This window comes from Oncorhynchus masou, chromosome 9 (genome assembly GCF_036934945.1).
Source record: "Oncorhynchus masou masou isolate Uvic2021 chromosome 9, UVic_Omas_1.1, whole genome shotgun sequence".
NCBI lineage: Eukaryota > Metazoa > Chordata > Actinopteri > Salmoniformes > Salmonidae > Oncorhynchus > Oncorhynchus masou.
In genome coordinates, this window is record NC_088220.1 from 31,813,312 (window position 1) to 31,838,449 (window position 25,138).

At 41.7% G+C, this 25,138-nt stretch overlaps 1 protein-coding gene across 1 annotated transcript; it reads right to left on the reverse strand.

Moving 5' to 3' along the window:
* Nucleotides 1-10,719, reverse strand: LOC135545864 (sestrin-3-like). Its single transcript, XM_064973811.1, has 9 exons — nt 10,511-10,719; nt 5,063-5,263; nt 4,601-4,783; nt 4,079-4,324; nt 3,846-3,960; nt 3,603-3,727; nt 3,210-3,376; nt 2,863-3,007; nt 1-2,682 (listed from the first exon to the last, which is right to left on the reverse strand). Exons 1-9 carry the CDS (start codon nt 10,574-10,576, stop codon nt 2,593-2,595), a joined length of 1,338 nt encoding a protein of 445 aa, XP_064829883.1. The 5' UTR covers nt 10,577-10,719; the 3' UTR covers nt 1-2,592.
* Between the last annotated feature and the right edge of the window lie 14,419 nt (nt 10,720-25,138).

The following is a 25,138-nucleotide window of genomic DNA, read 5'->3' on the forward strand; positions in this document are numbered from 1 at the left end:
TCACTTGATAGAACATCTTTATAGAAAAAATAAGTCTTCACATTTCCAAAAACAGTTTTTTTTGTTTTTTTAACTTATGTTTCACTTTTTTTATTTTATTATTATTTTATTGTCCATTCATTTACGTGGTAAATATTGAACAACTAACATCCATCTCTGTGTCAGTGGCTCTTATCGTTTTGGTTCCTTGGCCTGGTGGTCGGAAGCTTCAGACAGGAACAGACTCTTTCGCTCCTGCATTTGGAGCCATAACGATGTCATAGAGGTGTTGACGAGCAGCCAATGAGGACTGTAGTGCTCTTTTGCGCTACAGTACATCTACGTCAACTCATTTCAATGCATTTTCCCGCATAAAGGTGGGTAGCAGACGAGCCACTGTGCATACTTGTGTCCAGTGGTTATGGCACTGGCCGTTCTATATGGGCCACAGAACACTGTTCCTGAGGAGCCGTCGGGGCAGTCTGCTCTATCTAGCAAGGCTCTCACTTAGCCCAGAGTAATCATGTCTGCCCACTCAAGCACCAGTCCAGTTTGGCCTAAAGGCACCTGCACTAAAAAGCACTTCTGTTGATATGCACTTTTTTTCCTTCTTCTCTCCTGTCGTTTCAAAACGGTCGAGCCTATTGAAAAAGGGTCTTCCACCCTGCTGCCTCTAAAATATTCAGGATGCAGCGCAACAGGCAGGATATAGCAGCGAACCCAGAAGCAACATCAAGAACTCAACAATTATAGTACTGTAATGCAAAGTTGACAAAAAAAAAGTGTAAAACAAAAAAAGGATATAATTGCATTTTAAAAATCTAGTTTGCAGTACCTACCCACGCTGTTCTGCAAATTGTACCATGAATCAGCATTTTTAATTTAGGTCATAAAGCTTGCCAAATAAATAATTGAAAAAGACAGACCTACTTTTCACATGCATAAGATCGTACACAGACCATTGATGACATTTTATCCTTAGTCTACCTCTTCTGTAGCATAGTAGAGTATGCTTAACATCAATTCAAACTCAATGCAGGTCACTTGCAGGGACTTTTATGTTGCAATATTCCAGTTCAGAGTTCTACAGACCTTCAACAACCACTTAAATGCATCAATGCAGTTTTAGAGATGGTTTTCTTTGAAATGGATATTCCTTCATTTGATCTATGCCAGAGCACATCAATATAAAAATTGACATTCATATGGCTGAGCTTATTTTTCACTCTACAAAACATTACTTTGGCCACCTCTTTGCGTTTCTTAAAGTTAAAATATTTTTTTTTTAATAATCGTAGCGATTGCAGATTTATCGAAGATACTGAAGTGAGTTCTGATCTCCTTCAGATCTGGGGCCATGGCCTGTCAGAACCACGTGAGTCCCTGCACTACTCCACATACACAAGACGACTAGGGTTACAGGGTGACTAGGAGTGGAGATCAGCTGATCGGAACACAGAGGGACCCAAGAAGCAGCCTCAGGATCATTAAGCAATGAGGCCCAAGGGGATGTGGTATATGGCCAATATACCATGGCTAAGGGCTGTTCTTATTGCTATTATAAGCTGGTTACCAATGTGATTAGAGCAGTGAAAATAAATGTTTTGTCATACCTGTGGTAAATGGTCTGATATACCACGGCTGTCAGCCAATCAGCATTTTAGGGTTCGAACCGCCCAGTTGATAACTTCTATTAGACACCATACAGTGGAAAGAAAAGACAGACCAACATGGATCTCCATCTCTGCGCTACCTACAATATATATCTATATATCTAAAAAGTGCTTTTAAAAAAAGTAACTATAGTTGTTTGATATCATCTTGCAGTGTTTGGGTTTTGTTCTTGAACCTTCAGTAAAAATGTGAAACGTTAAGGGCGCTACCATGAACAATTGTCCATCACCTTTACCACCTACCTACACCAACAAGGACTGTAACAAGACAAACTATGGCAATATCTCACCAAAACATTCACTCAATCCAATAAAAAAGGATAAACAATTGGTTTTGAACAAATGCAATGTTGAAAAGACGAAAATAATCCCAAACCAAGAAAGAGGGTATTGTGTTGGCCATGGGTACACATCTCCTTGCTACACTGCAGAACCAACCATCTGCTTTCATCAGTCACCAGAATCGAGACATAGCTAAACAATACATTACTAAAAATGAAAATAATGAATATCTATTATAATAGTAATATAATTGCACATTAACCATCAAGAGCAGATATGTTTGATAAGAGGAAAATACATCAAATGAAGTGGACAGACCAACCTCGAAGAATGGAAAATGAGAAGGCAGAGAGGGGAAGAGAGGGATTGCTTCAACTTTGGCAAAGAGCTTTCCACTGCAGTGTGCATATCACGCAAATAGAGCTTAAAATGATTGCATTATATATATTTCCCTAGTTTTTAACTGCGAAATAGGACAGAGTCACACATTTGCAGGATATGGCTGCATTGCATGCTGCTCTTTCTCTCTCATAATTGCCAGTCTCTTCCCCATATCCCTGCCTGCTATAAAGAGGTTCCCAACCCTGAGGCCTCCTAACTGGGTCTTTCTGTACCGTTGGCGATTGTAACTTTGTGCCTCTCCCTCTCACCAACTGACCTAAGCTATCATATACTGGGTGATGGCTCTCAGAGCATACAGAAGCTCAGCCTGTAACCGAGCCTCCATTATAAGCAAGTTCACATGGATCTAAGAAAGAGAAAAAAAAGAGGATCATATCATTAGAGAGCTGGAAGAGATAGAATGTGGTGGAGGGTGAAACAGAGAACACAAACTACCACTTTGCATTTGATGCGGTAGATTTACTTCCAGTATATAGTTCAGCTGTATATGGACGCAGGGTGTATTGGTATGAGCTGGGGTGCGTACCCTCTCAGAAGGTTTGAGTGGTGCCCAGGGCAGGGGACACAGCGGGGTCTTGGTGGAATCAGGGTAGCAGGCCACAGACTTGATATAAAGCTTCAGCTCCTTCTCCAGCAACTGGTTTACCTCCCCATAGTCATAATCGTCGTACCTGCGCGCACACACAAACGTGAATGAGAATCAAGCGGGTCCTTTGCAGCGAATCACAAACATTGAATCCTAGGACCAACCTGGCTGCAATGCATATGATTATGATAGCATCTCACTTTACAATAACTCTGTGAATGCCGTGTGTGTATGTCTGACGTGCGCTTGTGCCGGTGTGTGTGTGCAGACTGGTAGCGTGATCACACCTAATCCCCAACATGCAATGGATGTAGTTCCAGGTGGCTCTCTTCAGGTCAGGCCCGTGGGACGAGGGGAGGGCCGTGACGCTGCGGAAACGGTCGTCCAGCAGGTGCCCGATGTCCGAGTACAGCCGGTTGACCAGGGAGAAGCCGTGGTCCTCCCAGGAGTAGTCCTTTCCAGACAGAAAACACAGTCAAACAAACCTGAAATACTCACATGGTTCCTGTTACACCTCAGCTAACTATAGACCCATAGACATATGAGACAGTATATTGTACTCATATTCTATGAGGGCTGATTCACTACTTTACTGACATGGACACCTGTCGCCTCCCAGAAGGGTGTCACATATTCCAACATAGAATATAAGCCGTATATTATATCAGCTGTGTACTTACCTGCACCCGGAACACTTGGAAGTGGTCTTCCTCTCTACGGGCAAACTCCTGGTAGCCAAACTCAGGGTCTGTTATGAAACGAGAGGGGTCTGCAGAGTAGGTCATCTCCTCCTCATCTTCCACATCTGGGAGGTGACAGTGAGAGGGTCAATAAACATAGTTGAGGATGGATCCGTCACTCAATGTTCACCCATGAGATTAGCTCTCATGCATCGGGTGTGGAAGTGAGGGGGAACAGTGTACCTGTGTGCTGCAGTGTCTGGGTGTGTAAAAGATGCTCCCCCCTCCTCTCTTTCTCCTCCTGGGATTTCTGGATCCTCTCTTTCAAACACACCATCTCACAACTGGAGTCCAGAGACTGCCAAGAGAAGGAGAGACAATAGAGTGAAGAGACATGCGACTGTGGTTTCAGGCAACGATCTGTTGTGGAATAGTTCGGACGTCATATTCAGTCTGATACGGCACACAACACTTACCCGTCGCCGTGTTGTGTGTTCTGAGGGTGAGGTGAGAGGCTGCGGCACACTAACGTTGCCGTTGGCAGCGTCACAGAGGCAGTAGCCCGGGGGGGTGCCGTTGGGGGCTCTGGGAAGGGGGACGGGGTCGGTGTCAGTGCCCGAGCCAAAAACAAAGCTACAGAGGGAGTGGCAGTGGGCCAGGAGCACTACAGCCTGAACCAGCTCAGCCAGAGACCAGCACTGCTCTCCCGTCTTCAGCAACGCCTGGTGGGGGAAGGACACAGCAGAGAGTAGGCCTCATGGTGGAGATTAGACAGTTAGTGTTGGTCCAGTAACTGTAAGGTTGCTGGTTCGAATCCCAAAGCAGACTAGGTGAAAATCTGCTGATGTGCCCTTGAGCAAGGCACTTAACCCAAAATTACTGATGTAAGTTGCTCTGGATAAGAGTGTCTGCTAAATGACTAGAATGTAAGTGTACTGATCAGGGATATAACACTAAAAGCACAAAGCTGACATTATAAGAGCTGGTTCCTGTGGTACCTGTATGTGTGAGTGGGCGGTGAGCCAGGGTTGGTGGGCAAGAACCTTGTTGAGTTGGTCAAGGTGTTGTAGGCGAGGAGGGACGGCCTCCAGCCCCTGTAGCCACAGCGGGTCGCCCCCCACCCTGAGGAAATGTGCAGAGTGCAGAGACACCAGGTAGCCACAGTGATGCCGTGCTGCAGCCTGGGAGAGATGGGGAGAGGACTTAAATACAAGTACATCTAGAACAGTAACAGGCTTGTCTCCAGCATGTTGACCGTGTTTCTGTCATTGTGCGTGGGTGGGCCAAGCCGAGTACGGGTGACTGTTTATGTATATGAAAGTGCTTTGGTGTCCTTGAGTGTGGGCGGAATGAGGTGTTTACATGTCTGTGCAAGTGTATGCAACTATGTGTGGGTGTGCATGATTGGTGCAGATACAAGATGCATTTCTGTGCATCATACGTGGTTCCAGTGGCCTCACCATGATGGCGATGTAGTGGCGGTACTGCAGGGGCAGGGGGCCGTCCATGTGGAGGATGTAGTGCTGGGTACGGAGGAAGCTCTCCAGGTACTGGGGGTGAGAGGCCATCTGCTGGGACACGGCGTCCACACACCCCCTGCTGGCCAGAGCCTTCATGCACCGCAGCGACGCCCGCTCCTTCTCGGCGTTCACCTTCATCACCTGGACAGGACCAGAGGAAGAGGACGGTGAGACAGGTGGCAGAGACAATATGTCACCGACTGAACGCACATAGCAAGTGCCAACAAGGTCGATGTATCTTCCTCCTTGCCAGGTGAAAATCAATGTTGATAACAAGATGGAAAATAAAATAAAAATGGCAGGATTTTTCACAAGCAGGCTGACAGCCTCTGTTTTGAAGTTCCCTGTGGTGTCAACCTACACTCAGTCTGTGCATCTCAGGCACGTCAGGACTGAGCTGTGGGTTATGAACTTTGAATCAATCCATCGACAGGAGACTTCTTGTAACAGCAGCAGAGATTTTGTACCACTAGACATTCCTCACAATATTCCCCTGCAAAACACAAACAAGGCCGCTCTGCACACTTTTCAGGCAGAGAAAGACCTGCCGGTAAAGGAAAAAAAGAGCCCGGCATCCCACACATTCACAGTACCAGGGAGGATATACCAAAAGACAAACAGATCAATAGTCATAGGAGGATGCAAAGAGACGACAGTGAATTAAAAGTGGTACCCTGAATAAGTGCCAAAAGTGCTCAAAACCCTCCATTTTAAAAATGAGAGGAGCTGATAACCTGAGTAAAGAGCAGAGGAACTCGGGTGTATGGGGAAACTACCAGACTGGAACTGGATGAGGCCTCAATGAGGGAAGAAACATAGCAATGTAGGAGGAATAAAGAGCGAGAGACTGGCTGGGGAGGAGAGACATCGGCCAAGAGAAATATGGACTGATAGGGCCTGGTTTTGTAAAGGCTAAAGACATTTATTACCTCTCTCACACAACGGCTTCTAGGAAAAGTTGTTAGCACTGGGGGGGGGGAGAGAGAGAGAGAGACAGGTCTTGAGTCTGTTCCCCAGTGTGTGAAATGTGAGAGGCCAGGCCAGCTTACCTTGGGGCCAAGTGGCTCAGCAACCTCTGCTGGCAGAGCCTAGTGTTTTCAGTAACCCACCACTGTGGAGTTATGACCGCCGTCATACCAAAGCTATATCAGTAGTCGTTATTTAGTTCCACTGCCTTATGGAATAACTCCTTGGCATTTGACCATCATGTGAACATATCTCCTTGGCTTCGCAGTTTCATATAAAAAAAATATTTAAAAAACACTTTGCGCCATAACCAGCAGGTGGCGCTACTCTTCCTCCAGCAAAGCCTTCCAATATAAACTGAATACAACATGCTGGTGGATGTCAAGAGGGGGAACAGGTAGGCATAGGGGGTTTAATCAGTCCATGGAATTCATTGCCTCAATGATTAAATGTTGCATTCCATGTCTATGTCCTTCAAGTATGAGTCCTCGTTCACAACGCAACAGCTATTGCCTGTCAATCTGATGGTAGGCCTATATAGAGCATGCACGGTATGGATGTGTGGAGGCCTTTGGAGAGTGAGAAGATGAGGAGGTTAGGAGGTTCAGTGACGGAGAGCATAGCAAACAGGAGTGAAAGCTCTGACACGCTGACTTGGACCCCGACCCACTTGGGAACTCAACTCTGACTGTGGCCTCGCCTGTCTAATACCAATATCTCTGGCACAGGTGTTTGTTACTCACAACCCTACAGACATGTGTCTGCGCACACAACTGATTTGTGGCCCCACACTCCTTGATGGGGTTCTCTCTGGCTTCAACAGGCATCAATAAACAAGCCTCAAGAAACTCCCACTAAGAACTGTCCAACCAAGCCTCCAAGGAGATTGAGGAACTTTCTGAGAATCAAGTTCCATACAAGCGAATAAAACACTTCCGAGTTTAATTTCAGTGGGTGGGGAATCGTGGCAGGGCTCTCCCCAGGCTTTATAAACTCGACCATGGTGCTGTGGCCATGACACCATATTAATGTGTTTTATTAATATTGTATGTCCAATCATTGTGTTAAAGCTGGAATGACAACGCTCCAGACCAGTCAGTGTCCCAGATAGAACCCCATTCCCAACCAAGACGCTCTGAGCTTGAGACTCCATGCCCCACTCCCCCTGTAAATATATCCCATTTCAGCAGGGCCTGATAACCAAGCCTGACGACACCCCACCTCGCGGCTGACCCAGAAAAACAGGCTCCCAGAGCCGCAGTCAAGACAAATACGTTAGGCACGCTCAACAGGTCAGTCACCATTTAAAAAGGCACGATGAGTGGTCTGATTCTGAAAACATGGAACTAGTCTTTCTGTTCATTGTTGTCAGCATTATTTAAAAATGGGTCACTAATGAATCAAACCAGACCAGAAAAATCCCAGACACTTCAAACTATCACACCGGCATACATTTTCTATAAGGGCTGGATAGATTCATTGAACATTTTGGTATGCTCTAATAGGGATATTAATCTCCAACATGTTTGGACATGTTCCAATATAAAAAGTTGCCTAGTCAAATTGAAACGGCATCAGTCCCAGACAGGAAATTACAATTTACGTCAGTTCTACATACATCCATACATTTGTTTACTGATCAGAGAATATCACAGGGTATAAACAAGATGCAAAAGAAAGTGTCAGTGGTGAGGGGGTGGGAGGGAAAGATGTAGAAGAAACAAACAAAGATGGGAAAAGGGGTTAAGGAAACAGACAACAATGGCCTATAAATTGTTGAGTACGAAAGAGGAAATGAGAGGTATGCAGAGATGAGAACAAAGACGGAGTAGAAAAATTATGCCAGTAGTCGTTCCAAGGGTAAATGTGACAGAGGGAGGGAGTGAGGGAGCGGATGAGGTAGTGCAGGGGGCTGCAGGGGAGGGGGTCAGCTGCAGATGGAGGAGGAGAGAGTGGATATTCAATCTGCATTCTGAGTGAGGCTGAAGGGGTCCGTCCTTGTCATGTGCTGCTCTGCTAGTGTCCCAGCTGCCTGCCTTTAACAGACTCGTCCCTCTTCACCAGAAACACAAACGGCGAGACCTGTTTTTGGCTCTGCAACCTGAACCCAGGGAGGAGTGCAAAACAGCCAGCTGCAGCCCGTAGGGGGAGAGGAGGGGGGAGCTGGGCAGGACAGCAGCCATAGACCACCAACACAAACATGCCAGAATTCATATGGAGACACAGGCAAACTTGTATAACAAAACAACTTCAGATAAAGGCGACAGACAGGTAAAGCCAGATTATATGGTGCCTACATAAAACGACAGGATAACAAACACAAACAAACCTGTACTCTTGCCAGCCTACATAGAGCTGAAAATAAAGACTAGAAACACAAGTCCTAATGCACACAAGGTATTTGAGAATATCAGGTTACTTTACTTACTTTATCTGTTGTAACCTGGTTAGGTACACATTCATAATCCCCCCCTTACAACCCTCTCTCCGACTTGATTCTTTTTCAAACTAAAACCATGCCTAAGAATGGCCAATGCATATGCATGGCAGCAGATAAGACCGTTTTCGCCACCTGCCATTTATCTGTGGCACTTTAATTGAGAGGAGATAAGGGGAGCAATAGTCTAGAAGGGGACCCTACTTTGGGCCAGTGTGCGCACTTTGCAGCAAGCTTATTTATGATGTGATGTTTTTGATTCTGCGCAAAGAGAGAACACCCAAATACATGGTGCAACAATATGCCGGTTGTTTTCTCACCAGTGCGGCAACAAATGTCCAAACTGTAAACATCTTATTTATTCAAATGAGATATATACACCTCACATAAACATGATCAGCATATTGCTCCTGTCTAGTCAAATCTGCAAACGCCTTGTGCAAATCTCTTATGGTATTTATCATAATTTTTCAAATTTAAGACAGGTTTTTAAGACAGGTTGCTGCAGGACATAAAAGTGATGCACCTGACATGTACATGAATTGCATTGAACATAGGTCTCTAAAGCCCTACTTGCAAGTGCACTTGTAGACAAAGCATAGGTATTGGTCAAGTTTATCTTCATATCAAATATTAAGGAATTCATGTCACTGATCACATTCCTCTATTGTTCTAGCAACTTCTGAATGTTGAATTGCAGTAAACAAGTTATCCTATCCGCACTGCCCCCTTTCGTCTGTACATGGTAAAAACAGCATGGAAAAGAGAAAAACAAATTTGATTGGCAGTGCACCCAGCATCACAGAGCACAAAGAAGTCAACATCTTAGTGAAAAAAGAGACACACAAAACAAATATATTTACCAAACGTGTTACATTACGGCAGAGGACAATGCATCAGGCCGACTGAAACAACAGAAAAATCAGCTCCTCGAATTCTGATTGTCAACGACAACCTTTGTTCGTTAGCTAGCGAGATTCTTTGTAAACCGTCATAAGACTGACGCCATAATTATAGAATGACATTGTATTAGCAGACACTTTTCTGCACGAGCAAATCTCTAGAGATAATGTCATTATCACGTTCTTACACAAAAAGAGAAAATGAGTAGGCGGCTGATAGCACTGCATATCAAACCTGGCCTGGAAAAATACGATTATAATGCAAAGACATCAGGATGAAGGGTATTATAGTTAGCATATTAACAGATGTTAGTTGCCAATCCTTTTTGGCTAGCTACATTCTAGGTAACCACTCAATCCCATTAAATTTAGTTGAATGGGTATGTCCTGTCCACATAATTTTGACATTTCGTCTAACTGATTAGCAAGCTTTTAGACTAAAACATTTTGCAACAGCAACTTCCCATTCATTGACTGAGAACATTCTTAAAATCGTATATTTCCCTCAAGTAAGCTAGTTACCTAGCCATACTGACAATGTATGGCCATTGTTGCCGTTGGCACATTGGCTAACGTTAGTTAAACTAGTTAACTACCTTAGCTATGTTATTTCAGAGACGAGAAACAATAAGTCACTAGGTAACGTTAGTAGTAAACTAGAGCAAACTTAATACCTCGCTCATGTTAATTGGCAGACTAGCTAAACTACGAGCCACTAGATAGTTAGCTGCTCACCTGCCCCTGGTCAACTGTCATCTATCGTTAGTTATCAATTCAGTTTTCTGGGTTAGCAAGACAGTCATCTAGGAAATTTAAATAATTACAGCTAGCCAGCTAGATAAAGTAAAAGTTTAGCACGAGCCTAAAACCAATATCATATGAAGTGGTTCTGACTGCAGCCATCTAACGTACTATTGTAGTTAACGTTAGTTGTACATTAGTTTCGTGAAAGGAGACAATATCTGCCTCAAGTTTTTTTCTGGGCAAATGAATGAACGACACAGTCGACTTAACTTCATTACTAGCCAGCTAGCTAATCGTACATTTGAATGTTGACTGGCTTTTTAGTAGCAAGAAAAATACCTGGTTCTGGACGCGCTGACATTGGGTTCCGAGGGGGTAATCCATTTTTTTCGTACAGATGATCATTTTCCAACAAGTTAGTGCATGGATACGGCTCTATCTCTCTTGATGTTCACCTACCCAGTTAACAATGCGGATCCGCTACAAAATCAAGCTACATGTCTGGGCATTTAGCTAGAGGTAAAAAAAAAAAAAAACTTGCAGTACATTGCCAACTGCTCCAGTAACAGTGTGCCCAATCAAAGAATATAGGGGCGGAGTAAAGAAGAGGCTGTGCAAATTCTAAAGGCCAATCAACTTACAGAGATGGCATTTTAGGCTTCAATGCTTTGACTGAAAGGTTGATATGAAAGTCAATCACTGTTATGATATGGTGGATTTTGTTATTGTTGATCTATTCAACTTTTAGGTCAATTTGCAGTGTATTTTTCTTTATTACACAATCCATATATGCATACCCAGCAGGGCATCAGCAGGTGTGTTTATAGGTTGGTATATGAGAGAGAAAGAGCACGCAATAGAGAACAATAGATTGTGTATGTGTGCAGGTGATAGTGTTGAGGAACTAGATAACATTCCTTATATGTCACTCCAGATACACATTCCCTATATGCACTAGTATCTCAGGAGGTTGGTGGCACCTTATTTGGAAAGGATGGGCTCGTGGTAATGACTGAACCGGAGTTCATAGAATGATATCAAACACATGGTTTATATGTGTTTCATGCCATTCCATTTGCTCTATTACAGCCATTATTATCAGCCGTCCTCGCCTCAGCAGCCTCCACTAGATAACATTCCCTATATTTCACTCCAGATACACGATTCCTAGTAGTATCACAGGAGGTTGGTGGCACCTTAATTGGGAAGGACGGGCTCCTAGTAATGGCTGGACCGGAATTCATGGAATGGTATGAAACACATGGTTTATATGTGTTTCATGCCATTCCATTTGCTCTATTACAGCCATTAATATGAGCCGTCCTCCCCTCAGCAGCCTCCACTCAGTGGATATGGGGCACAAAATAGAGGGAACAGAAGATTGTCATAAAAAAGGAACATTTGCATGCATCAGATATCATACAAAAGTTCAATTAACCTGAAATTCCATAAGAAAAGTACAATGACAGGCATTATCAATTTCTCCACTACTTTCTGTTACATGTTTAACTTGTCTTCTTAGACTATTACTATGTTAAAATTGAATGGGCTCAAAGAAATTTGAGCTAAAACACTTTTCTTCTCTCTATACTGATTCATATATATTACTTTGGTAAGACATGTCCAGGCATGTTTTACCAGCCAGTTGCACTATGCTTTTCTGAGAGCTAACTTTTACTATATCACAGGTCGATATAGTCTACCAGTCTCACTGTCCACTATCCACCATTCATAGTGACAATAGTGGTAGGTGGATCGTTTGTCCAGGTCTGCAATAGGCTAACAACAATCATACCACACATAAAATAATTCAAAGCTGCATCATTTTTAAATATGAATCCACAAGAACACATTGGAATAGCTGATAGGGAGCGGAGAGGCCAGGTGCATCATTGTGCATGAAAGAACAGTGAAGACATGAGACATGCTGCTCAACAAACTCCCCTATTGATATTGTTTAGTGAAAATACAATTACCTAGACTAGCCTACAACACCACAATGCAATGAATAATTGCATTATTATTTTCAAGCGAGTACAAAATTCTACGTTAGGCTGTAGTGAAACTGTCCTTTGAATAACGGCGCAAATTCCCTGTGATTTGAATGTTTAATTCAATTTGGATCAGTTGTGGATCTACTCTCGACAGTTTATACAGTCTAGAAAGGCATTGTAGTAGACCAGTCTGTGTATTGTTTTAACTTCCGATACTGAGATGTCTTTTGTAGATCATCCTTCTCCCAGATCGTCCTATAATAATGTGGCCACATACGCTCCAGGCAGGCCTAGTTATTCAGAAAAGTTTAACGTGTGTGCTGCCTCCTCTCCAATCTACGCGGCTATTCCTAACGCTCCCTGAAACAGAACCAGGAATAGATATAGCCCTTGGTTCTCCCCAGACCTGACTGCCCTTAACCAACACAAAAACATCCTATGGCGTTCTGCATTAGCATCGCACAGCCCCCGTGATATGCAGCTTTTCAGGGAAGCTAGAAACCATTATACACAGGCAGTTAGAAAAACCAAGGCTAGCTTTATCAAGCAGAAATTTGCTTCCTGCAACACTAACTCAAAAGAGTTCTGGGACACCATGGAGAATAAAAACACCTCCTCCCAGCTGCCCACTGCATTGAAGATAGGAAACACTGTCACCACTGATAAATCCACTATAATTGAGAATTTCAATAAGCATTTTTCTACGGTTGGCCATGCTTTCCACCTGGCTACCCCTACCCCAGTGCACTTGGGTGCACCTCAGCCACGCTCAAGGTCCTAAACGATATCTTAACCGCCATCGATAAGAAACATTACTGTGCAGCCGTATTGATTGATCTGGCCAAGGCTTTCGACTCTGTCAATCACCACATCCTCATCGGCAGACTCGACAGCCTTGGTTTCTCAAATGATTGCCTCGCCTGGTTCACCAACTACTTCTCTGATAGAGTTCAGTGTTTCAAATCGGAGGGTCTGCTGTCCGGACCTCTGGCAGTCTCTATGGGGGTGCCACAGGGTTAAATTCTTGGACCGACTCTCTTCTCTGTATACATCAATGATGTCACTCTTGCTGCTGGTGAGTCTCTGATCCACTTCTACGCAAATGACACCATTCTGTATACTTCTGGCCCTTCTTTGGACACTGTGTGAACAACCATCCAGGCAAGCTTCAATGCCATACAACTCTCCTTCCGTGGCCTCCAATTGCTCTTAAATACAAGTAAAACTAAATGCATGCTCTTCAACCGATCGCTGCCTGAACCTGCCCGCCTGTCCAACATCACTACTCTGGACGGCTCTGACTTAGAATACGTGGACAACTACAAATACCTAGGTGTCTGGTTAGACTGTAAACTCTCCTTCCAGACCCACATCAAACATCTCCAATTCAAAGTTAAATCTAGAATTGGCTTCCTATTTCGCAACAAAGCATCCTTCACTCATGCTGCCAAACATACCCTTGTAAAACTGACCATCCTACCAATCCTCGACCACGGCGATGTCATTTACAAAATAGCCTCCAATACCCTACTCAACAAATTGGATGCAGTCTATCACAGTGCCATCCGTTATGTCACCAAAGCCCCATATACTACCCACCATTGCGACCTGTACGTTCTCGTTGGCTGGCCCTTGTTTCATTCTCGTCGCCAAACCCACTGGCTCCAGGTCATCTACAAGACCCTGCTAGGTAAAGACCCCCTTATCTCAGCTCGCTGGTCACCATAGCATCACTCACCTGTAGCACACGCTCCAGCAGGTATATCTCTCTGGTCACCCCCAAAACCAATTCTTTCTTTGGCCGCCTCTCCTTCCAGTTCTCTGCTGCCAATGACTGGAACGAACTACAAAAATCTCTGACACTGGAAACACTTATCTCCCTCACTAGCTTTAAGCACCAGCTGTCAGAGCAGCTCACAGATTACTGCACCTGTACATAGCCCACCAATAATTTAGCCCAAACAACTACCTCTTTCCCTACTCTATTTATTTTATTTTGCTCCTTTGCACCCCATTATTTTTATTTCTACTTTGCACATTCTTCCACTGCAAATCTACCATTCCAGTGTTTTACTTGCTATATTGTATTTACTTTGCCACCATGGCCTTTTTTGCCTTTACCTCCCTTATCTCACCTCATTTGCTCACATCGTATATAGACTTGTTTCTACTGTATTATTGACTGTATGTTTGTTTTACTCCAAGTGTAACTCTGTGTCGTTGTATGTGTCGAACTGCTTTGCTTTATCTTGGCCAGGTCGCAATTGTAAATGAGAACTTGTTCTCATTTTGCCTACCTGGTGAAATAAAGGTTAAATAAAATAAAAACTAGAACCTAACACTTCAGTATAGCCTAAATTTGGATTATTTAACTTTTAAAATATGTTGCCTTTTATATGTGGCATATCACAATGTTTTGGCAGTCACAATGTTTTAACCTGATTAGGCTACTTCAAAGGTATCCTGTAGTCATGTGGACATTCGTTCAAAATATAATTTCAGCATCCTCAAAATGGCTTCACATTAACCAGGTTTCCATCCAACCTTTTAACGTGAGTAAAGTACAAAAACCGTACCAAAAAAAGTCACGACATCATGAGAAAGCATGCAGTTTATTAGGTGATATATGAAATAAATAATAATGAACTTCACAGAGTGGCGAAAGTGATGACCTTGATGCGCCTTTCAATACACATCGAAGGTCTTATTCTGATGACATGATGATCGATGGTTGGCTGCCGTTTGACAAATACAAATAATCTATCACTTTTGCCCATAATAGTCTCATCTTGGAGGCTATACCCGCACTATATCTGCGAGCTGTAAATCCCAGACTTTATTGTGCACCCCCGGTCACTTTTACAAATCTTTGTACTGAATGGAAATAATATACACTGACTGTACAAAATATTAAGAACACCTGCTTTTTACATGTAATAGACTGACCAGGTGAATAGAGTTGAAAGCTATGATCCCTTATTGATGTCACTTGTTAAATCCACTTCAACTAGTGTAGGAAACAGCCAGGGAGAGTGAGCTTGTCTGTGGTGGTCAGCAAATCGTTAAACTTCTGGCCCTTAGCCCTGCATGACATCGAATGTGCCACAAAATGATGCTGAAGTGGCAAAGTCGATATCCACGTTTATAAACACAAGGTCGTCACAGTTATTTGTGTTCCTAAACATGATGTTTTTTGTTGGTTCTATGAGGGGGGAGGGTGTGCAATTTATTTGACAGTACAAGGGGAGGGTCATGTGGAAATATTTGTAATATTGTGAGGGGGGTGCAATTTATTTTATGACACCTTGAGTTGGGACCCCCCTCCCCACAATGCATTTTCGACCTGTCCCTAACTAATTAATCCATACAGTTCAAAATGTGAACCCTAACATCACAAACGCAGACTACAACAACAGAAAAGTAGTTGATATACAGTATAGTAACAAGACAACATGATATAACTAGAAAAACACAAGATTATGTTTTTTCAATGCTAATAGGTTCATTTGTGGTAATATGTTAGCTTGTTTTATTTGGATTAAGGAATAGGGAACAATATTAACCTTGCGTGGAATCTGACATCAAACTGGTTTTGCTTGGCTGGGAATCTGTAATAATGTTCTCTGTAGAAGTTGATTCATACACACTGACTCAATACAAATGCTTGCCAAGAATATCATAATTTATCCTCCTTACTTTATTTCACATGTTCTAAGATTTTACTGACTTACAGTTCATATAAGGAAATCAGTCAACTGAAATTCATTAGGCCCTAATCTATGGATTTCCCCTGACTGGGAATACCGATATGCATCTGTTGGTCACAGATACCTTAAAAAAAAGGTAGAGGCGTGGATCAGAAAACCAGTCAGTATCTGGTGTGGCCATCCTTTTCCTCATGCAGTGTGACACATCTCAATGGGTGACATGCCTGGTGAGAATGCAGGCTATGGAACTGGGACAATTTCAGCTCTGGAAATGTTCAGCTCTGGAAATGTTTTGAGGGAACGTGCCCATTGCACATTTTAGAGTGGCCTTTTATTTTCCCAGCACAAGGTGCACCTATGTTACGATCATGCTGTTCAATCAGCTTTTTGATTTGCCACACCTGTCAGGTGGATTAATTATCTTGGCAAAGGAGAAATGCTCACTAACAGGGGTGTAAACACATTTGTGCACAACATTTTTGAGAAATAAGCTTTTGTGTGTATGGAACATTTCTGGGATCTTTTATTTCAGCTCATGAAACATGGAACCAACACTTTACATGTTGCATTTATATTTTGGTTCAGTATAACTAGTCTACAGAAACTGAAACATGAAACGGTTCACCCAAGCCCAGAACTCTATAATGTCTGGCATAATTCAAACCCCTAGGAAAAGCAAAACAGGCTGAGACAACAATAAACAGGGTAATCCATTTATTGCTTGATATTAAATGATTACATTAAATCCTGCCCTTTCATAGCACTGTTAGCAGGGCCCCAGGGGGGACTCTAGCTGAGGAGTACTCTTGCCTGTCTGTATTTAGTAAATTTGTTTCAGAGTCTGATGTGCTCTCCAACCTGGAGAAATGTGTTTATTTATTTACCCTTTATTTAACTAGGCAAGTCAGTTAAGAACAAATTCTTACTTACAATGACGGCCTACACCGGCCAAACCCTAACCCGGACGCTGCTGGGCCAATGGTGCGCTGCCCTATGGGACTCCTGATCACAGCCGGTTGTGACACAGCCTGGAATCATACCAAGGTCTGTAGTGACGCCTCTAGCACTGAGATGCAGTGCCTTTGACCACTGCACCACTCAGGAGAAAACAATATCTCAGTGCACCACTGGGATTATACTATGTTGGTTGGACAATAAATTATATAAATTCCTTAAAGAATCAAATCTTTGTCGAACTAGATTAATTTGCTACTGCAGCAATGTCCCCAATCCATATGAATGAATATGAGGCGTAGTATGATTGTTGTTGTGTAAAAAAACCATTTAAGTCAACCATTTAAAATATTTCCTGTTCAAGTAAACACATTTGAGAGAGGGTGGACCAAGATTCTGGCATATGTCATCAGAGCCACAGAGCTAATACAGATTTGTGAAAAATAGACCCCTTTTTCCCTGCCTCTTCAACATGGCCAAAAAGTGGGTGGGCCCTGTCTGTAAATGCCAGGTTAGATCACAGCCATTCATGGTTCCCTGCTACTGTTGTCTGGAGATATACAATTATCATTGCTCTCTCCCCAAATGTCACATCCACCAATGGCTACTGCCTTCGGATAGAATTATTATGTTTATTGACCTTCTGCCCAGTTGTTGCTTTCTGCTTGGACTAACTCAGCCCCCACACGGGTCTTGACTGAATAGTGCTTTTGTTCTAAAACAGTAATCTGGGCATCATTCAATTATGTCCTGCTAAATTAGAATGTTTTTGTTCTTTCTGGATGCTGGGATCCACAAGACATTTGTCAGAGACATGCACATTCCCTCCTAATTCCCTACCTTGTGTAGCTTTAGCAGTTTATAAAATACTCTTCCTAAGCAAGAGATTATCAACTGTCCAGTGCAGTCAAAAACCTGATTTCCCTGTGTTTTATAGATATTTCCACAATATGAGGTTGGAATGACTGTGAAATTGTGAAAATTATGATAACACCCTTTTAGTGCATCCCCATGCTTCCCATCCGAAACAGTTCGGAACAGTTTGTGCATATATTATGATGACATTTTGTGAAATGTTTGTTCGTTTTGGCCTCCGGCAAGGGTTTTTATCCACACATTTTTTTTTCTTGAGGCTGTGATTGGTCAACAGTAGGGATTCTTCAATTGAATGTTTATTGTCATTCAACGTTAAGGGACTTGATTTCATGTACATTTTTCACTTGAGAAATACTGCACCAAACATCTTAGTTGCTAAGATCTCCACGGCAAAAGAAATAATACAAATTATGACAGATTTCTTTAGTTATCTTAGATAAGGCCATCATTGTAAATAAGAATTTGTTCTTCACTTACTTGCCTAGTTAAATAAAACATAAATATATTCTGACTATTTTGAGGAAGCGTATACTGGCTACGGCATCTCAAGATGGACAAACAGTTCTACCGAAGGTCTTTTAACTTCTATAGGATTGGTGGGTCCCCCGATCGGACGGTTGAGCTAATGTAAGCTAATGTGATTAGCATGAGGTTGTAAGTAAACAAGTACATTTCCCAGGACATAGACATATCTGATATTGGCAGAACGCTTAAATTCTTGTTAATTTCTGTTACACTATCCAATTTACAGTAGTTATTACAGTGAAATAATACCATGCTATTGTTTGAGGAGAGTGCAAAGTTATGAACTTGAAAATGTATTAATGAACCAATTAGGCACATTTGGGAAGTCTTCATACAAAATTTTGAACAGAAGTGCAGTGGTTCATTGGATCAGTCTAAAACGTTGCACATACACTCCTTCCATCTAGTGGCCAAAATCTAAATTGTGCCTGGGCTGGAATAATACATTATGGCCTTTCTCTTGCATTTCAAATATGATGGTACAAAAAAACAAACATGTTTTTTCTTTGTATTATCTTTTACCAGATCTAATGGGTAATATTCTCCTACATTAATCTAACATTTCCACAAATTCAAAGTGTTTCCTTTCAAATGGTATCAAGAATATGCATATCCTTGCTTCAGGTCCTGAGCTACAGGCAGTTAGATTTGGGTGTTACTTTAAGAGAAAATTGAAGCCTTTAGTGTAGGAGCTGTTTGGAAACACTGCATGACATTTCAGCTCGTTTTGGTGGGGATACAGTTTTGGCCTGTTAGTTAATAGACAAATAAAAAATAGAGTTCCAAACCTCTCTGGCAATAACAGGTAGTTTTCCGTTTTCCCCTCCCCACTCAGACCACTCCCAGACAGTCCTATCAAAATTCTTGCTTAAGAAACTGCTCTTTGCTAAGAAGCTAGCTTTGTTTCTTTTTGACCATTTTAATAGAAAACAATCACAGTAAGGTGCTTAATTGATTCCCAGAAATGATTTAATTTTGAGATAGAAATGGCTGCATTGGACCTTTAAATAAAAAGGGTCTTTGAGACATAAACAAGACTGTTATTGAGTTGTTTTTATTTTATTTGTATTGTCGCTGCACTGCACTGTTAAGCATTTACTCCCCACTGTATCCTGTGCATATGACGAATAAACTCAGATTTATGTATATGTAATTCTAAAGTTTAAAAAAAATTTGTTTTATTGTTACTGCACTGTTGAGAGGAGTAAGCATTTCCTCCTTGTACCGTTTACACCCCACTGTATCCTGTGCATATTACGAATCAACTTAGATTTATGTAAATGTAATTCTATCTAAAGATTTTAAAAGTAGTTTGTTTTATTGCCAAAAGTAGCTTTTTACACTATTGGCCTCCTAAGCAACAAGGCTGAGGTAGAGAAGAGAGGTGAAGTGAGAGACCTACAGGGAGTGTGAGTGTGAAAAGTGTCTGTTTACTTCAAGGGAACATGTGAGGTCTAAATATTTTCCATGTCTGTCATTGCAACAAGCCTGCTGAGTTCAAAGGCCTTGACCCCCCCCCTTCCCCTTCAAATATCCTCCTCAACCAGTCTGTACTCTTAACCCCTTGACAGTACAATACATTAGCATGTAGCTTTTAAAACATTGGAAACTGGGTAACACTTTAAAAATCAAGAAAAAACACAGGAGAGGACAAGAACTATTTAGCAAAGCATTAGAGCAATAAACCTTATCATAAATCAACAAGCAGAACATAAATAATCCTGATAGGTATCAGTCTGGTGTTTACTGTAATTACCTTAGTGATCACTGTTTTACAGCCTGTGTTCGTAATGGCTGCTCAGTGAAACAACTTGTCCTGATTTGTCATAGACGCTTTCTAAAAAACTTTAATGAGCAAGCCTTCCATCATGAACTAGCCTTTGTAAAATGGTATAAATCAGTTTGATCCCCTCTGTCGAAGACGCTTGGACCTTCTTTTTTGATATTTTCAGTGGTATTAAACACGCCCCCATAAAGAAAATTAGAATTATAAACAGGTTCAGCCCCTGGTTTGACCGTGATCTTGTGGAGTTACTCCACATCAAGAATTGCATTTGGCGAAAGTCTCTGCACACGCATACTCAAGCTGACTGGCTATCGTTCAGGCAAATGAGAAATAAGTGGACTCAGGCTATCCGGAATGCCAAAGTTAGTTACTCTTTACTCTCTTGGGTATGCAATCTTGTTTCCACTCAGGTTATGGATGTGTCACTGCAACCTTAAAGGTCCTCAATGATGTCACCATTGCCCTTGAGTCTAAGCAATATTGTGCTGCTATTTTTATTGACTTGGCCAAAGCTTTTGGCCATTCCATTTGGTGTCTCTGAGGGGTCTTTGGCATGGTTAGCTATTTACCTCTCTCAAAGAGTGCAGTGTATAAAGTCAGAAAATCTGCAGTCTCAGCCATTGCCTGTCACCAAGGGAGTACCCCAAGGCTCAATCCTAGGCCCCACGCTCTTCTCAATTTACACCAACAACATAGCTCAGGCAGTAGGAAGTTCTCTCATCCATTTATATGCAGATGATACAGTCTTATACTCAGCTGGCCGCTCCCCGGACTTTGTGTTAAATGCTCTGCAACAAAGCTTTCTTAGTGTCCAACAAGCTTTCTCTCCCCTTACCTTTTTCTGAACACCTCCAAAACAAAGGTCATGTGGTTTGGTAAGAAGAATGGCCCTCTTCCCACATGTGTTATTACTACCTCTGAGTGTTTAGAGCTTGAGGTAGTCACCTCATACAAGTACTTTGGAGTATGGCTAGACGGTGCACTGTCATTCTCTCAGCACATATCAAAGCTGCAGGCTACAGTTAAATCTAGACTTGGTTTCCTCTATCGTAATCGCTCCTCTTTCACCCCTGCTGCCAAACTAAACCTGATTCAGATGACCATCCTAACCATGCTAGATTACAGAGACATCATTTATAGATCGGCAGGTAAGGGTGCTCTCGAGGGGCTAGATGTTATTTATCATTCGGCCATCAGATTTTCCACCAATGCTCCTTATAGGACACATCACTGCACTCTATACTCCTCTGTAAACTGGTCATCTCTGTATACCTTTCCCCGTCGCAAGACCCACTGGTTGATGCTTATTTATAAAACCCTCTTAGGCCTCACTCCCCGCTATCTGAGATATCTACTGCAGCCCTCATCCTCCACATACAACACCCGTTCTGCCAGTCACATTCTGTTAAATGTCCCCAAAGCACACACCTCCCTGGTTCGCTCCTTTTTTCAGTTTGCTGCAGCTAGCGACTGGAACGAGCTGCAACAAACACTCAAACTGGACAGTTTTGTCGCAATCTCTTCATTCAAAGACTCAATCATGGACACTCTTACTGACAGTTGTGGCTGCTTTGTCTCTCCCTCCTTGCCCTTTGTGCTGTTGTCTGTGCCCAATGTTTGTACCCATGTTTTGTGTTGCTACCATGTTGTTGTTATGTTGTGTTGTTACCATGCTGTGTTGTCATGTGTTGCTGCCTTGCTATGTTGTTGTCTTAGGTAGGTATCTCTTTATTTAGGAGTATTTTGTCTCTCTTGTTGTGATGTGTGCTTTGTCCTATATTTATATTGTATTTATTTTTTATTTTTAATCCCAGGCCCCCGTCCCCGCAGAAGGCCTTTTGCCTTTTGGTAGGCCATCATTGTAACTAAGAATTTGTTCTTAACTGACTTGCCTAGATAAATAAAGGTTAGATAAAATAAATAAACTGTGGGACCTTATATAGACAGATGTGTGCCTTTCCAAATCATGTCCAATCAATTGAATTTACCACAGGTGGACTCCAATCAAGTTGTAGAAACATCTCAAGGATGATGATTGGAAACAGGATGCACCTGAGCTCAATTTCGAGTCTCATAACAAAGGGTCTGAATACTAATGTAAATACATTATTTCTGTTTTAAAGTTTTATAAATGTGCAAAAATTTCTAAAAACCTTGTCATTATGTGGTAGTGTGTAGATCGCTGAGGAAAAAATATAATTTCATCAATTTTAGAATAAGGCTATAACATAACAAAATGTGGAAAAAGTTTTATCTCAACACAATCCTACTTATTATTAATGTACATTTGTTGCTAAAATTGCTGCTGCCACCTAGACAGTCACATCCTGTGTGATATTGTTTTAGTGCACTTAGTTCTTAAACTCACACATGTCAACAACTTTCTGTTGAAAGAAGTGGAGAGTCCTCCCTGTCAGTTTGTTTGGTTTATGTTCTGGAAAGAGGTGACTACCGCATTTCACTGGACCTTTGTTTAACTGTATTAATTTGTTCATTAGCTAAACTAAGGCCCATATTAATTATCTCATTCCCCTGTGAGGGTGAAGTAGCTGAATATTTATTTAGGGAAGAGATATCAATCTAATCAGCAATAGCTGTTTTTATAGAACAAGGAGTTGATTCAGATCTTGGGCCTTATATGGGTCTATAATATCAGGAGGTAATGCCATTGACTGAAAGATCTGTGAAGGGAATTAAATCAACTATCAGTGAATGGTGAGGGGGATAGTTACCCAAGATTCACCTCGATTAATGATGACAGCTCTCAGTCATAGTTGCCCCAGTTCCACTGGGAGAGGGGACTGCTGTACCAGCATTATCATGCAGCAGCTGGTAAAAACACATCCAGGCACACAAAACAAGCTCAGAGCAATGACTAGTCAGCCTTGTTAGCACATCGCTTAGAGCTATAGACTGCTGGTCACTGAAATTGCATCAGCCTGAAACATTTCCCCTTGCACATGTCATAATAACTTTTGAAATACCATTACATATTTCATTAGACTTTACTTTTAAATGTTTGAATAACCTTTGAATGTGCTCGATGTAATCGTTGTAGCTGCTGGAGAAACTAGAGAGGAGAAAAGCTTAACCACTAGATTCTAACTCCTGAATACATATTAGATTAACACATGTTTATGTCCACAAAAATATCATGTGTTACCCATTTAGGCAGACATACAAAGCCAGTCTGAACCAGCTAACTCTAATCTAAATGATCAGAATAGAGAGCAACCTCTCCACAATTGAACTGGAGGAGTCATTTCATAAGTGTCGTTTTTCATGTTAGAACATTCCACGAGATGTCTCTCAAGGTACAATTTGAAACAAGGGTTGTATAAAGTGACTGATAGCAACCAAAGCAAGCAATTTTGCAGCAAAGAGCAAAGACTGATTACACTTATTGGAATAGTTAATCCATCTCCAAAGTTCATGATGACGTTAGAATGGCACACTAAATCATGTTTTCATACAAAATGTTATAATTTACTAAGTAGGCTAATGAAAATATCAAATGATCAGCAGTGGTGTAAAGTACTTAAGTAAAACTACTTTAAAATACTACTTATTAAAGAGTTTTTTGGGTTATCTGTACATTACTATAACATTTTTTGGCTACTTTTAGTTTACTACATTACTAAAGAAAATTATGTACTTTTTACTCTATACATTTTCCCTGACACCCAAAAGTTCTTGTTACATTTTGAATACTTAGCAGGACAGAAATGATCTAATTCACGCAATTATCAAGAGAACCTCCCTGGTCATCTCTACTGACTCTGATCTGGCAATTCACTAAACACAAATGCTTTGTTTCTGAATGATGTCTGAGTATTGGAGTGTGCCCCTGGCTATCCGTAAGGAATTTGAAATGATTTATATTTTTACTTTTGATACTTAAGTACATTTTTGCAATTACATTTACTTTTGATACTTAAGTATATTTAAAACCAAATACTGGACTTTTACTCAAGTAGTATTTACTGGGTGACTCACTTTTACTTGAGGTATCTTTACTTTTACTCAAGTATGACAATTGGGTACTTCTTCCACCACTGATGATTAGTTGCTCAAAGAGCATCCTTTCTGAGTTTCCTGTCACAACTCTCAATCTTTCAATATGACGTCTAGACTCTCAGTATAACCTTGAACAACAGCTGACTCACTTCCTTATTTTAGCAAGTGGTTAGTTAGGATATCTGCAAAACACTGCTGTAATGGCCTACACAAGTATGGCTTGACACAGTGGCCCTATACAAACACTTCTAAAATGCATCCTTCTTCCCTTTCTTGAGGTGTTTGTTCCAGTTTAGGAATAAATGGTTGAAAAATACACTTCAAGTGGCACTTCAACACAATGGTTGCTGTGGTGAAGAAAAATCAAGGACTTTGTTCATTGCTGTTAATGGGCTTTTCACAGGCATACATGAACCAATGAATCCAGTGATTTTAAGGAGGGAAGGTAGTAATCTTTTACTAATCAAACTCTGGCTCATAGCCATCTACCAGCGGCAAGAGAATAAGTTACTTCACAATATTCTGCCGAAATGCTAGCCTCCACACTCTGGCAACTCGTCCTCAAAACCCCCCAGGCAGTCACACCACCAACAACAATGTGCCAAATGTTACCAGGCACGTACACTATGGAGCCATTGAAACCATCTGATCCAGGCCTGTACATAACTTAGAAGATATGGTAAACCACAAACACTGGGAGGAACCACCTGCTGGCATTTCACCCATGACTTCCCGTTTCACAGTGCCAAGCCACCCACCAGAGGTGGCTTAATAAACCTTTAGCAGAGAGACTGGCACACTGTCACATCACTCAGTCAGTCCCGCAGTTAGTTCGCCTGAACATACCACCCCTAATTTAAAGTTCACTCACTGGTCAAGATAAATTAATTTAAAAGAAAAAAAATCTTGGGGAAAGCCTCAAAAAGCCAAATAGGTATGTTGATCATATTGCAAGACATAATTATTACAATAACACCTAGATGAAAAGAAAGATTAAGAGACACAAAACAAAACTCTCACTCTTGGAAAATAAACAGTGATGTCAGAGCTCCATTTCCTAATATATTTATCCCAATTCAGTTATTTTCATCCAATTTTGCCAACTGAT

What these genes read in the sequence shown, in the direction of transcription:
- LOC135545864 (XM_064973811.1), bottom strand. Translation starts at nt 10,576, where the DNA reads ATGATCATCTGTACGAAAAAAATGGATTACCCCCTCGGAACCCAATGT. An exon ending in AACACACAACACGGCGACGG is followed by an intron (nt 3,961 to 4,078) that starts GTAAGTGTTGTG and finishes TTCTCTTGGCAG; the next exon opens with TCTCTGGACTCCAGTTGTGA. An exon ending in CCAGACACTGCAGCACACAG is followed by an intron (nt 3,728 to 3,845) that starts GTACACTGTTCC and finishes GTCACCTCCCAG; the next exon opens with ATGTGGAAGATGAGGAGGAG.